The 15,426-nt window shown below is 41.1% G+C and overlaps 1 protein-coding gene across 3 annotated transcripts in view; it reads left to right on the plus strand.

Moving 5' to 3' along the window:
• qser1 (glutamine and serine rich 1) overlaps window positions 1–15,426 on the plus strand; it is a 72,380-nt gene that overhangs the window by 25,151 nt on the left and 31,803 nt on the right. For 2 of the 3 annotated variants that reach the window (XM_060923430.1, XM_060923431.1), the window contains exons 2-6: window positions 5,652–5,755; window positions 5,878–6,039; window positions 6,618–10,097; window positions 10,215–10,489; window positions 12,834–12,950. In XM_060923430.1, the coding sequence (XP_060779413.1) occupies window positions 5,652–5,755; window positions 5,878–6,039; window positions 6,618–10,097; window positions 10,215–10,489; window positions 12,834–12,950 (4,138 nt within the window). The remainder of the gene's footprint in view (window positions 1–5,651; window positions 5,756–5,877; window positions 6,040–6,617; window positions 10,098–10,214; window positions 10,490–12,833; window positions 12,951–15,426) is intronic. The other variant, XM_060923432.1, reaches the window with a different exon arrangement.

Genomic DNA, 15,426 nt, shown 5'->3' on the forward strand with positions numbered 1-15,426 from the left:
GTGAAGGTTCTGAATCTTCTCAATGGAAGGACGCAGAGGTTAGGGAGCTGATTTCCATTTGGGGGGATGCAGCTATTCAAGCTAGATTGGATGGGTCATACCGCAACTGGGCGGTTTTACTTCCGTAAACACTGGCCATGCTCACTGCGTGTGACGTCGTCGTATCCCGCAATGCGCATGCGGCACACTTTTAGGTCGCTTTTCGTTCATACTGAGGATCACATACAAGTCGCATATATTTGTTAATGTGAACGACCTCACAAAAAAATCGGATTTCACAAAAAAATCGGAATTGAGCATTAAGCCTTGCAGTGTGAACGTAGCGTAAATCGAGCAGTCAAAGAAGAAACGGACCAGCAACGCTCAAGCAAAAAGGAGAAGATTGGAGGTAAACATTTTTACTTTTGCTTGCAATTGACAAGTCAAGAATCCTGAGGGATCCTGTACAATCATTGTGGAAATGAGACAAAGGGATATTTCCTCGCTTAGAGTAGGCTATAAATAGTATAATGCCGCGGATGGCAGGCTATTGTGGCCTACCAGCGCACTGTCAAGTAATCGTTACCTATATCCACTAGGCAGGGCAGTTTAATTATTCTTCAAAAGGGCTCTTATTTAGTATTACGACAAAAGTAGGAATTTATCATAACTACCAGATAAATCGTTTGGGCACGAGCCTTGTTGAGGTCTGGGGTCACCGCAATCAGAGTCAGCTGAGTCGCTGTCCGATTCCGAGGCCGCACGGTCAAACCAGTGAGCCACATTCACCGATTGCTTTGCAGTGGCCATAGGTTCATACATATATGGTTTCACCTCTCGATATTCAATTTGGAGAGTTCCTACTTCAAAATCGCTATCGCTTTCAGACATTTTACACAACCTCTCACGACCAAAGTCCGTACATGTGTGCTCGGTTCGCAAGTAAACACAAACACAGAACTGCTCCCGGTCTGTTTGCCTTGAATGACGTCACGATGACTGTACCCTGGTGGTGAAAGTGCGCATAAGTGAGATGTAAACAAACCTTCGGAAATTGGGCAAAACAGTATATTTTAACCGTTTTATTCAATTTTAGGGTGCAAATTAGACACTAGGAAGATTGAATTCGCTTTTTGGGTCATTCTTCTAGACAATAAAGTTGATATTCTATGTTTCACCTCCGACCATTGCCTATGACCTTTAAAAGATATTGAGGGACTGAAAACACCAAGTGATGAAACTTTTAAGGTGTTATTTTGTCCCATTCTTCCTGCAAACAGGTCTTAAGGTCTGCAATAGTACAGGGTCGTTATTGTCATATTTTTCATTTCCAAATTCGCCACACATTCTCTATTGAGAACAGAGGGGACAGATACCCTCTTCTTCCACAGCCCTGCTTTTGTAATGTGTGCAGAATGTGGTTTTGCATTGTCTTGCTGAAATATCCCTGGAAAAGGTGTCATCTTGAAGGTAGCATATGTTGCTCTAAAATCTCGATGTACTTTTCTGCATTAATGCTGCCATCACAGAAGTGTAAGTTACCTTTGCCAGGGGCACTGACACAACCCCATACCATGACAGACCCTGGCTTTTGGACTTGTTGCTGGTAACAGTCTGGATGGTCCTTTTCATCTTTGGTCTGGAGCACATGGCGTCCATTTCTTCCAAAGAAGACACAGAATACTGATTTATCTGATCACAATACACATTTCCACTGTGTGATGGTCCATCCCAGATATCTGCAAGCCCAGAGAAGTCAACGGCGCTTTTGGACACAGTGAACATAATGCTTCCTTTTTGCACAGTAAAGTTTTAACTGGTATTTGTGGATGTAACTCTGTATTGTAGTGCTTGACAAAAGGTTTGCCAAAGTAATCCCGAACCTGTGTGGTTATATCAGCTATAGATGAATGACAGTTCTTGATGCAGTGCCATCTGAGGGATCAGAGATCACGGGTGTTCAACTTAGGCTTGTGCCCTTTCTCTTTACACACAGAAATTCCTCCAAATTCTTTTAATTGTTTAATGATATTATGCACCATAGAGAGTGAAATATCCAAATCCCTTTGTATCTTTCTTTGAGGGACATTATTTTAAACATTTCAATAATTTTCTCATGCATATGTTGACAAGTTGGAGATTCTCAGCCCACCTTTGCTCCTCAAAGTCTAGGCCTTTCCTAGATGCTGACTTTGCACCAAATCATGATTAATCACCTGTTTCAAATCACATTTTTATCTCATTACTAGCCCTAAATTGGGCGGCACGGTGGTGTAGTGGTTAGCACTGTCGCCTCACAGCAAGAAGGTTCTGGGTTCGAGCCCCGTGGCCGGTGAGGGCCTTTCTGCGCAGAGTTTGCATGTTCTCCCCGTGTCCACGTGGGTTTCCTCCGGGTGCTCCGGTTTCCCCCACAGTCCAAAGACATGCAGGTTAGGTTAACTGGTGACTCTAAATTGACCGTAGGTGTGAGTGTGAATGGTTGTCTGTGTCTATGTGTCAGCCCTGTGATGACCTGGCGACTTGTCCAGGGTGTACCCCGCCTTTCGCCCATAGTCAGCTGGGATAGGCTCCAGCTTGCCTGTGACCCTGTAGAACAGGATAAAGCGGCTAGAGATAATGAGATGAGATGAGACTAGCCCTAAATTGCCCTGTCCCAACATTTTTGGAATGTGTTGCAGGCCTGAAACGCAGGAATGGATGTATATTAACAAGTGAAATGAAGTTGACCAGACAAAACATGAAACATATTGGGTTCATACTGTCTGCAATGAAATACAAGTCAAACTAAATGTAGAAATTATTGCTTTGTTTTTTTATTTGCATTTTCCATACCATCCCAACTTTTTCTGATTTGGGGATATAGAATATGTTGTTGTTGTTGTTGTTTTGTTTTGGGGGGGATTATGCAATCAAAATAACGTAAGTAGTGTTTGTCTATTAGGAAAGAAGGCAGCTGTTGTCGATTCAACAACATCCAGTTTTAAGCCTTTTAATCGTTTGAGCAAAAGCTTGCTTTTAATACGTGATGATAACTTTCTATCCTCCTGTCTTGATTTCACTTGAAAAAAAAAGCATTTTGTTTTTTCAAAGGTCAAGTAAAAAGCGAAATAAATGAACACCTAAAATAAAGTTCTCTTTCATTCATAATCTTATTCATTTCAAGTTTGCCAATCTTTCAGCATCTATCATGCACACTTTGAATGATCTTCGACTGGTAGGAAATAAAATGATAATGAACAGCCTCCAATTGTTATCATTATCCTGGGCAGCTGTTTATCTACCTTAAGCATGCTTCACAAACAGGCTTTTATTTGGTCGAACATGGAGCACTTGTAGAGGAATCGCAGATGTGGCCTACCAGTGCAAATGAGAAGTTTCCACCTGTCAAATCAAATCAAATCAAGTTTATTTGTACAGCGCTTTTAACAATAAACATTGTCGCAAAGCAGCTTTACAGAATTTGAACGACTTAAAACAATGAGCTAATTTTATCCCTAATCTATCCCCAATGAGCAAGCCTGTGGCGACGGTGGCAAGGAAAAACTCCCTCAGACGACATGAGGAAGAAACCTCGAGAGGAACCAGACTCAAAAGGGAACCCATCCTCATTTGGGCAACAACAGACAGCCTGACTATAATATTAACAGTTTTAACAGGTATAACCCTCAACTGTCCTCATGGGGCCGTCCTTCACAGGAGTGGGGCGATAAAACTCCGACCAGACACAGGGCACCAGGATGGATCAAGCAGGTCCGAGGGGCAGAAGAGGCCAGCATCTCAATCCCAGGATCAACATGTAACTCAGAGGGACAGATTGGGGGGGGGGGAAGAAAACATGTTGTTAGGTATGCCCTAAAAATGACAAGTATTAAATCTGTGTGGTAGGTTCGCAGAGACGAGAGTCTTTACATCAGGCATGACACACAATGGCATGTTAATATGGTAAAAAAAAATATATCATGACCTGCTCTGGCTGGATGCTTGATTGGGTGATGGGAGCACACTCCTCAGCAATGATGAGATGCAGATGGGACCCTTAGGCCTGGCCAAGACACCTGTGTTAGATTGATTATAATCTTTGGTATTTTATGTTGAGTTGAAAGGTGTCACGTTGATCACGGCTTGTGTTTCATAAGTCTCAGATCTTGCATATCATTTTCAGCTGTCTTTCTTTGAGTTCTGTATAATTTGGTGTTCACACTTTAGCAAGCCATGGGAATGTGGCAATGGACAGAAGCAGATAGTAAACCAGAAAGTATAGACCCCTTTCACTGACGTCACCCGAAACCGGAAGTAAACAAACCCTGCGCCATATTGGAAGACCAACAAACTCGTGATTAGGGGGAAATAACAGCAGCGCGCGGTATTTGAACCCACGAGGCACTTGGATCATCAAAAACCTACAATGGTAAACTTTTGTGCTGTGTTAGGGTATTCTAATAAAGCTGATGGGAAAGGTGAAAAGAAGTCTTTCTACAGAATACCAGCTGTGATTGAGACACAAGCAAACCAAGGAGCTTTCTGCCAGGAGACAGCGAGAGTATTTAGCTGCTTTATGCAGAGCGGATCTGAATACTTCAAGTCTACAACAGTACAGAATATGTTCAGACCATTTTGTTACTGGTAAGTCACTAGGCTAGAGTGTTGTAGAACATTTTTTTAAATGTTTACTGAATAAAAACATCCTTAATTTTATCACATTTATGTTATGTATTTCATTTCTTTCTTTTGTTTTAATTTTCCTCCCTCCATCCCTCTTTGGATTTTAAATATAGTTTTTCCCCATGTCCAAATAATTCAAATATATATAAATAAAAAGAGATAAGTAGTAAATTAAAAATAAATTATGAAATAAAAAAATCCATAACAGCATGAATACAGATTGCAATAGTGGTCAAGTGCTATAATTTTTTTAACATGATAGTGGAGAATTTCATTTAATCTGCACTGATTATTATATGAAATATAAATGAACAAATTCTGAACAGGTCTTTCATAGAATGCAACAACTGTTAATGTAATAAAGAAAACACTGTTAACATGTTAATAAAAGAAAATTTGCTGCTACATTTCAGGTGTAGTTTGTTTTATGTATGTATGTACTTGCATAGATGTGTATTTGGTCTTCCAATATGGCGCCCTAACAAAATCTCGCGGTGCGGTGACGTCACGCGAAAGCCCTCTATAATGAGTGATACTAATTTGTCTCTACCATGTTTGTTTATTATTAATTAGTCTTTATATGCATTATTAGGACATCGTCTTAATATTTAGGGAAATACAACTCTGATACAGAGGATCAATTCTGTATTTTCTGCTGTAAGTGCATTGTGGCTGACATGAAATGCACTTGCATCTGAAAACTGGATATAAATTGCCATCGTTCCTCTGACGTTTCACATAACAGAAGCTTACAGAATTACAAGTTGGCTTGACTGCTCTGAGGTTTTCACTTTGGATCAGTATCATGTATTGGGTGATGGAGTTCTGTGTCATTCTAAAAAAAAATTGGAAATATGAGCTTAGTGCATTTCTACTTACATCTACAGTCTATTGAAGCACCAACATAATATTTATTCTGTATTCACAAATCATTGTTGATACACCGGTGTTTGAATTTCTAGTTTTTGTAATACCGTAACTAATATGTTATGCAACTGTGTTGCTGTTAGCTCCAGTTATGGTGCGACTCACATCAACACCGAGCTTCCCCAACGGCAATCCTATGCCTCAAGTCATGCACTCTCTACCTACACCACCTCTCATCACCCCACAGGTGAGAATGTAAAGGGAGCTGCCTCAAACATGAAACAACAACTAAATAAACTAAACATGAGCTCACCTTTCTCTGTGAATAATTATTTTATCCTCATTTTGTGGTGTCCTTCTGCCGGGTAGGTGTGTCTGGTGTCTTTGATACCAGTCTGCACACCACCGGAGGCAGCACTACTGAATCATCAGTCATGAATTTCCTCTCTTCCATTGAATCCCGAGGCCTTCAGGCTGGACCTGCAGCCACATCTCTACTTCCCCAGTTCAGGACTTCACCATGGCAGACTGGTAAAAGAACAACTTCTTATATCTATTTGACAGTAAATGTATCCGTTGAAAGAACCTGCAGGTAACTAGTAATAAATGTTTGTTTTTGTTTTATTTTTTTTTTTAAAAAAGGAACCCAGGTTACCAGGCATCCTTGTCACTTGTATTTATATAATCACTTTGAGACAGATTTATGATGATGATGTTGATGATGATAATGAACATCGACTTATAAAGTGCCATTTCCATGAGTTCAGTAGCACTGGAGACAAGTTGCAATTCAAAGGCCTGATTAAACAAAGGCATCTTGAGTTTTCGTTTAAAGCAGTTGATGTTAGTACAGTCCTTGATGTCTTCTGGTAAGTTGTTCCACAGTTCAGGAGCAGCAATACAAAAAGCACGACTTCCATAGGTCTTGAGATTGAAGGAAGGTTTCTTTAAGAGATTCCTACTGGAGGAATGGAGGGGACGTGATGGTTTGTAAGGAGTAATTAGATTCTTGAGGTAGTCAGGACCCATGTCATGATTTACATGATAAGTTTCGCGTGTAGCTGAACAGCATGTTCCATTTTCTTTTATGGTTCCATTTCCCTCCATAGGCACAAATTCTTCAACAGAGCGCTTTCTTACTGGAGCTCTCCCGTCTTCTGGAACGTTTCCTACCCTGTCAGCTCTTTCTTCCTACCAGCACCCCAGCACCTTTCCCACTCGGAGTTTTGCCAGCACATCAGCACTAACTGTTCAGCACAATACGTTTAGCCCATCAAATGGCCTGCTTTCACCTAATGACCCTATACTTCAAATCAAATCTTCTCAAACCACTGTGCCAACAGCTTTTGCCTTTGACCGCCTGAGTGGTGCTTCCCTGGGTGCTAGCCTCCCAATCCAGTCATCCACATATCGTTCAGCCCAGGAGTCTGCGCCACATCTCCTGCAACCACAGTTCAGCCTTCTATCCTCTCCTTTAAGTAACACTCAGCAGGCTATCCCACCTTATGGAGCCCCAGTTTTCTCCAGCTCCATCGAGCGAGCACTTCAGCGTGAATGTAGTGTCATCAAGCACCACCAACGGCCTTCCAGCACCCAGCCAGTCCAGCAGCAGCTGTCTGTCAGTGCACAACACTCTTTGCATGATTACCTACCTGATGATGCTGATGTCTCCTACCAGGATCCTTCTCGACATACGCCTGTTCCAAATAGCCCCAATGGAATTCCCAGTCAGGCCGCTCAACAGAAGACAGCCACAGTGGAGCTACAGCAAACACAGACACATTCCTCATCTGTGCCCTCTTCAGGGTTTTCCTCCACATGTGGAGGGAAAACCAAGGATGAGTCTAACAAAACAGCAGAGCATCATGGAGAGGGCTCAGAGTTGCATGATCAGGCAGCCTCATCACCCATGCAGCAACTTAGGTATACTTCCACAGCACAAAAACAGAGCTCTGCGATTTCTAGCCAGTCACATTCATACACATCAGCACAGCTTTCCAGTTTGATGTCCATAAGCCCTTCACAGACATACATTACATCTCAAAGTCTCATGAGCAACCTCAGTGAACCACAGGCCTTCTCTCCCAATCAGCCTGAGAAACTACCTTCTATATATAAAACCTTGCCATCATTGGCTACTCAGTCAGAAAACGAGACATCTGTTAGCCACTCTCTTATGTACGCTTCTGGCCAAAAGCACATAATGTCTTCAGCAGCAAACAGAGAGGAGTACGATGAGCAGGCACAAAGACTTTGTATGAGCAATGCCTCTCACAATTATCCTTCCAGTCACTCTCAGAATCTTTCTACTGTTGTTTATTATGCCCAGGGACCAGAATCTGTTAGTCCCTCTCAGAGCTATGCATCAGGTCAGTCTCTCACACCAAGTCCTCCCTTCTCTTCGTCCTATGCGCACAGTTTACCATCCAGTAATTCTACCCAGGATTACCCCCTAATGCAGCCATCTCCAAGCAAGACAGATGGTATATTATTGCAGCAGACCCAGAAATACTTGCTGCCTGATCAGTCAACATCTTCCACTGCCACTTATACACAAGCCATCCAGAATAACCAGTCCTCAGTGGAACAAAACCCAGCCTATGGCAAAAGGAAGGAAGAACAGAGTCTGTTCCTTACCCCCAAAGAAAATTGTGGAGAGCTTCCTATTCAAGATGTGCAGGCATTACAACAGCCTTCAATAAGTAGTTCTACTCAGACTGTGACAAACGGTGATGTTGGGGTACAAAGCAATGTTGTATATGTTGTTTCAAAAATGGAAGACAGACATGCACATAGCGTGATCCGAAGCAACTCTCGATCCGAAGATCAGCTAATAGGTCTTACACCAATGTCATCCATCAAGGATGAGAGAATGAGTACTTTGGCTAGTCAGTTGGTAAGCACTGCCCATTCTCAAGTAACCTCTGGCACAAAAAATAACTCTGCATTAATGCAGTCATCACATATGGCCTTGAGCCATCAGCTGAAAGAACATCCTGTGCTTCTCAAAGTTCCCAGTGCTCAGCAAGAAGACCAGCAAAGTCAGAGTAACCGAGGAGATCAGAGGCAATTGTCACAGGAACAAGCGCAGTTTGTTCAGCTACCCAGTGCCCAAGTTCTCCTGGAGCCTTCACAGATGATCCTTCTTCAGCAACCTTTGCTCCACGCAGGGCCAAATCAGTCCAAGCCAATCCAAATGCAGCCAGTTTCAGTTCAGTTCCTGCAAATGAATAATGAAATCCTGAATTCCACAGTCAGTGCAGTTGAGATTCCTCAGCTTCACCAAACTGTGGAGTCCACAAAGCAACACCTGGTACAAAAAGACAGTTTCAACAGTGCAACAAATCAGCATGATAACAAACAGCACTTTGCCTTAAGTTCTATCTGCTTCCCCGATTCCATGCTGATGGCAGATGAGAGGAATATTCTGTCCAATGTGGATGACATCCTGGCTGCCACAGCAGCTGCCTGTGGAGTCACACCACAGGACTTTAAAACCTCATCCTCTGAAGGGGACTTGGCATCGATATCCAGCCCTTCAGACTCCAAGTGCCACTTTGAGTTAGTTAATAACAAGCATGAAGCTAATAGCTTCTCTTCACAGCACATGATCTCAAACACACAGGCCATTACTTTATCTGTAAATGGTGGTCAGCTGACAGCAGACATCCATAAAGAAATTGATGGACACCAAGCATTTACACCACCAAACTCTCACATACAGCAAAATAACTCTAAGCATGAAATATCTGAGAAAGTAACAAATCATCACAAGAAAAATGAGGTATTACCCAAGGGACTTGCTAGCAATGATTCTTCTCTGAATTCTAATGGAGGTACTGTAAATACCTTTACCAACAACCACGCAGACTTTAATCTAACCTCACAGGAATATAACCCCACTAGGTTTGAGAAAACAGACATCATATTAAAAAATAAGAATCAGCCCAAAGTAATGAAGAGTGTTAAGATGGAGGAAAAGTTTGCAGAAGGTTCCTCTGATGGTCTTCCTAAGAAGCGAGTCAGGTCAAAAGGCTCTTCCAAGGAAGCTAACGAAGCTGAAAATGATCAACCTAAATCTCAAAAAAGAAGCGGCCAAGTAAAGCGACAGAACTCCAAAGGAAGTGAGACAAGTTCTTCCTCTACCTCTGAGGGCTGTCTTGATAGCTACCAGCAACAGGAAAGAATACGGCAAAAAATAAGAGAGGTAGAAGAAAAACAGCCAGAAGTTAAAACTGGGTTCATTGGATCATTCCTGGACTTTCTTAAATCTGGACCCAAGCAGCAATTCTCCTGTCCACCCATACGGTCTCCCAACCGAACAAGAAAGTCTTCACTTCCCAAAAGACCTTTTAATCAATTGCCAGTGCCCCCTAAACCCATACCCCCATCAACTCCAATGGTTTCACCAGACATCAATACTGTTAGCTCTACTAAGAGACTGGATGAGGAGCTTCAGAAGAACTTGGAGACACTTCCATCTTTCTCCTCAGACGAGGATGAATTGGTTGGTAAAAACCAAGACCTTCAAAAAAGCATTAGTTCTGCACTCTCCTCTCTAGACGAGCCCACAGACAAGCAACAATCAGGTGTGTATTCACTCTTAATGCTTTCAAATTTCTCATTCTATTTTGGAATAGTAAGACATCTTGTTTATACACCAAGTATGCCATGATTACATATATAATATGGTGTCCTGTCTCTAGACAGCAAAAGTTCAGGTGGCAGCACAAGTCAAGAGCAGTCACCTAGTGTCCAGTCTTCAGATACAAAGGTAAATGAGCAGCAGAAGCCTGGGCTAAATGAAGTGTCAGTGGAGGAACTGGTGAAGAACATACCTCCAAACAAACTTGCGGTATGCCTGACCACTGTAGCTATTGAAGGCCTCACGGATGAGGAACTGTCGGACAGTGGGGAGGAGGGCATGTACCGAGAACGTGATGAGTTTGTGGTGAAAAATGAGGACATAGAAAGCCTGCAGGTATGCAACTGACTTGAATTTAATCTCTTTGTTTGTCAGATAAGTGTATTGCTTGTACAGGATAATACAACCTCAATTCCAAAAAAGTTGGGACATTGTAAAACATGAATAAAAACAGAATGTGAAGATTTGCAAATCATGGAAACCCTATATTTCATTAAAAATAGTATAAAGGCAACAAATCAAATGTTGAAACTAAGAAACGTTATTGTTTTTTGGAAAAATATATGCTCATTTTGAATTTGATGTCAGCAACACATTTCAGAAAAGCTGGGATAGGGAACTGAAGAAAAGACTGAAAAAAATTGTGTAATGCTAAAAAACCTAATTTGGTTCATTGGCAAAAGGTCAGTAACATGATTGGGTATAAAAAGAGCATCCCAGAGAGGCTGAGTCTCTCAGAAGTAAAGATGGAGAGGGGTTCACCGCTCTGTGAAAGACTGCATGGGCAAACAGTGCAACAATTTAAGAATAACGTTCCTCACTGTAAAGTTGTAAAGAATTTGGGGATCATATCATCTATGGTACATAATATCATTAAAGGATTCAGAGAATCTGGAGAAATCTCTGTATGAAAGAGAGAAGGCTGAAAACTGACATTGGATGCCTGTGATCTTCAGGCCCTCAGGCAACACTGCATTAAAAGCAGACACGTGTCTGTAGTGGAAATCACTGTATGGGCTCAGGAACACTTCAAAAAACAATAGTCTGTGAAAAGTTAATTACTGCATCCACAAATGCAAGTTAAAACCAGATATAAACAACATCCAGAAACACCACCACCTTCTCTGCGCCCGAGCTCTTTTACAATGGACTGAAGCAAAGTGGAAAATTGTCCCGAGGTCTGACAAATCAAAAGTAGTAATTATTTTTAGAAATCATGGATGCAACGTCCTCCAGGCTAAAGAGGAGAGGGACCATCCAGCTTGTTATCAGTGCACAGTTCAAAAGCTAGCATCTGTGATGGTATGAGGGTGCATTAGTGCACATGACATGGGTAGCTTGTACATCTGGGAAGGCATCATTAATGCTGAATGATACATACACGTTTTAAAGCAATATGCTGCCATCCACACAAAATCTGTTTCAGGGAAGGCCTTCCTTCTTTCAGCAAGACAATGCCAAACCACTTTCTGCACATATTAAAACTGCATGGCTCCATAGTAAGAGAGTCCAGGTGCTAAACTGGCCTGCCTGCAGTCCAGACCTGTCTCCTATTTAAAACATTTGGTGCATTATGAAACGCAAAATACTTCATAAAAAGACAATTTTTCAAACATCTAACTTTTTGAAAAGATTTAGTCCCATCCCGTCCCCCCTGCCCCCGCTGTTATAATAACCTCCACTCTCCATAACCTCCACTGGGAAGGCTTTCCACTAGATTTTGGAATGTGGCTGCGTATGTCAGGCAAGGAGATCTAGGGTGCACTCTGCGTTCCAGGCCATCCCAAAGGTGCTCATCAGGGTTGAGGTCAGGACTGTGCAGGCCACCCGAGTTCTTCCACTCCAACCTTGACGGACCATGTCTTCATGAAACTTGCTTTGCGCATAAGGGCGTTGTCATGCTGGAAGAGCTTTGAGCCCCTTAGTTCCAGTGAAGGGAAACTGTAATGCTACAGCATGTACAGGCATACAATTGTGTGCTTCCAACTTTGTGGCAAAAATCCATGAAATTTTTGCTATATAGTGTACCCATGGTGTGTATTTAAGGAAAAACAAATAGAGAGAATGTTAAACTCAGTCTACGTACAGAGACCCTTTATCACACACAAGGCCACACCAATTCGATTAGTTGGTTCTCGGGATCGCCGCTTGAAGAAAATGCAAAATGCAAAAAAAAATCGAAATCAAACTCCTGCCAACAGAAAAGGTCATGTGACATGAGATCACGTGACGTCGAAAACCAATCAAATCGCCCCTTTCACTTTTGTTAAAGACTTGTGAAGTAGCCTACTCCTGGTCAAATCTTTTTTTCTGTGCATTGTAGATGTTCAATTGACTGTAATTCAATCATTTATTTAGCCTATCTGTTTACTGGTTTGCCCGTATTGTTTGGTCTATTTCCACCACTAATTTTACCATTGGAGCATTTTTTTTTTTTTTTTTTTTTGCCCGCTCGCTTCATATTTTTCCTGAAAAAATCCGAGAACCAACTAATTAAATTGGTGTGGCCTAACATCATTAATGCTTCACTGGAGACTTGGGGCTCAATCTGTTTATTTATTTTTTGGTCAGATTTCAGAGATACTGTGGAAATTAGTGTGCTACCACATAACATGAAGAGCGTTTGATTTTCAGCAAGTTTGATGTGTTATGTGCCTTGTTTGCATTTTATTGCATGTAGGTCATGCTGAAGGCAGGAATAGAACCTCCAGCCATTTGGAAGGTGCAAAAGGCCTTGCTGCAGAAATTCATACCTGAGCTGAGAGATGGAAAAAGAGTGTTTTCAGCTACCAACAGTGTGAGTGAATCATTACTGATCTCACATAGCTCTAGACATACCCAGTGGTCAGTTATACCAGGCCTATGAGGAGTTCTTCATTTTCTTGCAGTTTAGTACCCTTTCCAGTCTAAACAACTCCCGCAGTGATTGCAGCACAGATTAATTTTATCACATCCAATATCAGGCATGTTAGACAAATATTTAACAATTATTCCATGAAATCAAGTTGTACATAAGCTGATAGCTGACGAAGCGCATAGCACCAAGTTGGCTATAAGACATGTACGACGAAATTGAGTGGAATAATTGTTTTATTCTATCCACATTCACTGGATTTTGAGAAACAGGGCTTTTTTTTTTTTTTTGAAAATTCAATAAACAAAAACTTTATATAAAACATCCAACAAAATCATTTGCACTTAGGCGTACTTCTTAAAAACCTATCGATGGCTGCACGAATTGACTTTAGTGTTGTTGGTTTTTTGGAGAAAGTGCCGTCTTGCTGTTGTGCCAAGGTATAAAATAGCTTTAGACATTTATTTAGTTCTTCCTTGGACATTTCAGTTATGTAATTTTCAGACGTCTTTGAGCTTTTGAACCAGTCTAAAAAAAATTCAACAAGTTTTATGCTTAAAGATGAAAAATGTAAACAAACCGGTGAAATGACAGTAGCAATTTGTGAAAAATGCTACAATAATAATTCTTGAAAAATAAAAAAGATACATTTTTACCATCAAATGCTTTCATTCCATATTTTGTTGCTTTTTTTGTATTTTTTGGAGGTTTGTTTTCAAGTAGAGTTTTTATTTCATCCTCGGTTGGTTCAGCAACACGCACCTCCATTTTGTTTTTCTCTACTCACAGTATATGAACTGATATCCTAGTGGTAGAGTAGCCAATCAGAGCACACAATTACTCATATCCAGTGAATGTGGATAGAATAAAAAGTAATATTATGGTATTTATTTACACCACAATGCTGTTAAATTCTCAAATCCGATTGGTCAGAAAATGTGACCAATGACTATTAACCAGTGATATGCAAGATGATTATTATGACATATGTGAGATGACTATTAACCTGTGATATGCCTCGATCTGGCACTTAGACAAGTGCCAGATCGAGGCATATCACAGGTTTATAGTAACATCTCATTCACAGGGACTTATAATGCAGGCAATCATATATAAGAAATTTTAAAATGCAAGTAAATATTGATATGGTGAAGTTTTCTATGATGAAATATTTATTTTACACTAATGGAAGAAGTTCCTGGTGTCAGTGCTTTGTAACAGTTAGTAAGTTTTCCAACAAGGGAAATTCTACAGGACGTAGCAGCACGATTCCTGGTTTTAAATGATATGCATTAAAGGCAAGTAGCCAATCACTTTATTTTATATCTTTTAATCACTATAAACACAGTGATATTTTTGGTCATGGTTTATTGTGATCATAGATGGATACAGTGCCCTGCAAAAGTATTCATCCTCCTTGGTGTTTGTCCTGTTTTGTTGCATTACAAACTGGAATTAAAATGGATTTTTGGGGGGTTAGCACCATTTGATTTACACAACATGCCTACCACTTTAAAGGTGCATATATTTTTTTTTAATTGTGAAACAAACAATAATTAAGATGAAAAAACAGAAATCTGGAGTGTGCACAAGTATTCACCCCCTTTTGTATGAAACCCCTAAATAAGAGCTGGTCCAACCAATTCACTTCATAAGTCACATAATTAGTTGATTTAAGATCCACCTGTGTGCAATCAAAGTGTCACATGATCTGTCACATTATGTCTGTATAAATCAAGAAAGGAAGGACCCTGACTCCGCGACACTACTAAGCAAGCAACATTGAAAACCAAGGAGCACTCCAGACATGTCAGAGACAGAGTTGTGGAGAAGTACGGTATAGATCAGGGTTGGGTCATAAAAATTATCCCAAACTTTGAATATCCCAGGGAGCACCATTAAATCCATTATAGCAAAATGGAAAGAAAATGGCACCACTACAAACCTGACAAGAGAAGGTCGCCCACCAAAACTCACAGACCGGGCAAGGAGGGCATTAATCAGAGATGCAACAAAGACACCAAAGATAACACTGAGGGAGCTGCAAAGATCCACAGTGGAGATGGGAGTATCTGTCCATAGGCCCACTTTAAGCCATACACTCCACAGAGTGGGGCTTTATGGAAGAGTGGCCAGAAAAAAAGTCATTGCTTTAAAAAAATCACGTTTGGAGTTTGTTCAACAGCATGTGGCAGACTCCCCAAACACATGGAAGAAGATTCTCTGGTCCATTGAGACTAAAATTGAACTTTTTGGCCGTCATGGGAAATGCCATGTGTGGCGCAAACCCAACACCCTGAGAACACCATCCCTACAATGAAGCATGGTGGTGGCAGCATCATGCTGTGGGGATGTTTTTCATCTGCAGGGACAGGAAAGCTGGTCAGGACTGAAGGAAAGATGGATGGCACTAAATACA

This window comes from Neoarius graeffei, chromosome 6 (genome assembly GCF_027579695.1).
Source record: "Neoarius graeffei isolate fNeoGra1 chromosome 6, fNeoGra1.pri, whole genome shotgun sequence".
Lineage (NCBI taxonomy): Eukaryota > Metazoa > Chordata > Actinopteri > Siluriformes > Ariidae > Neoarius > Neoarius graeffei.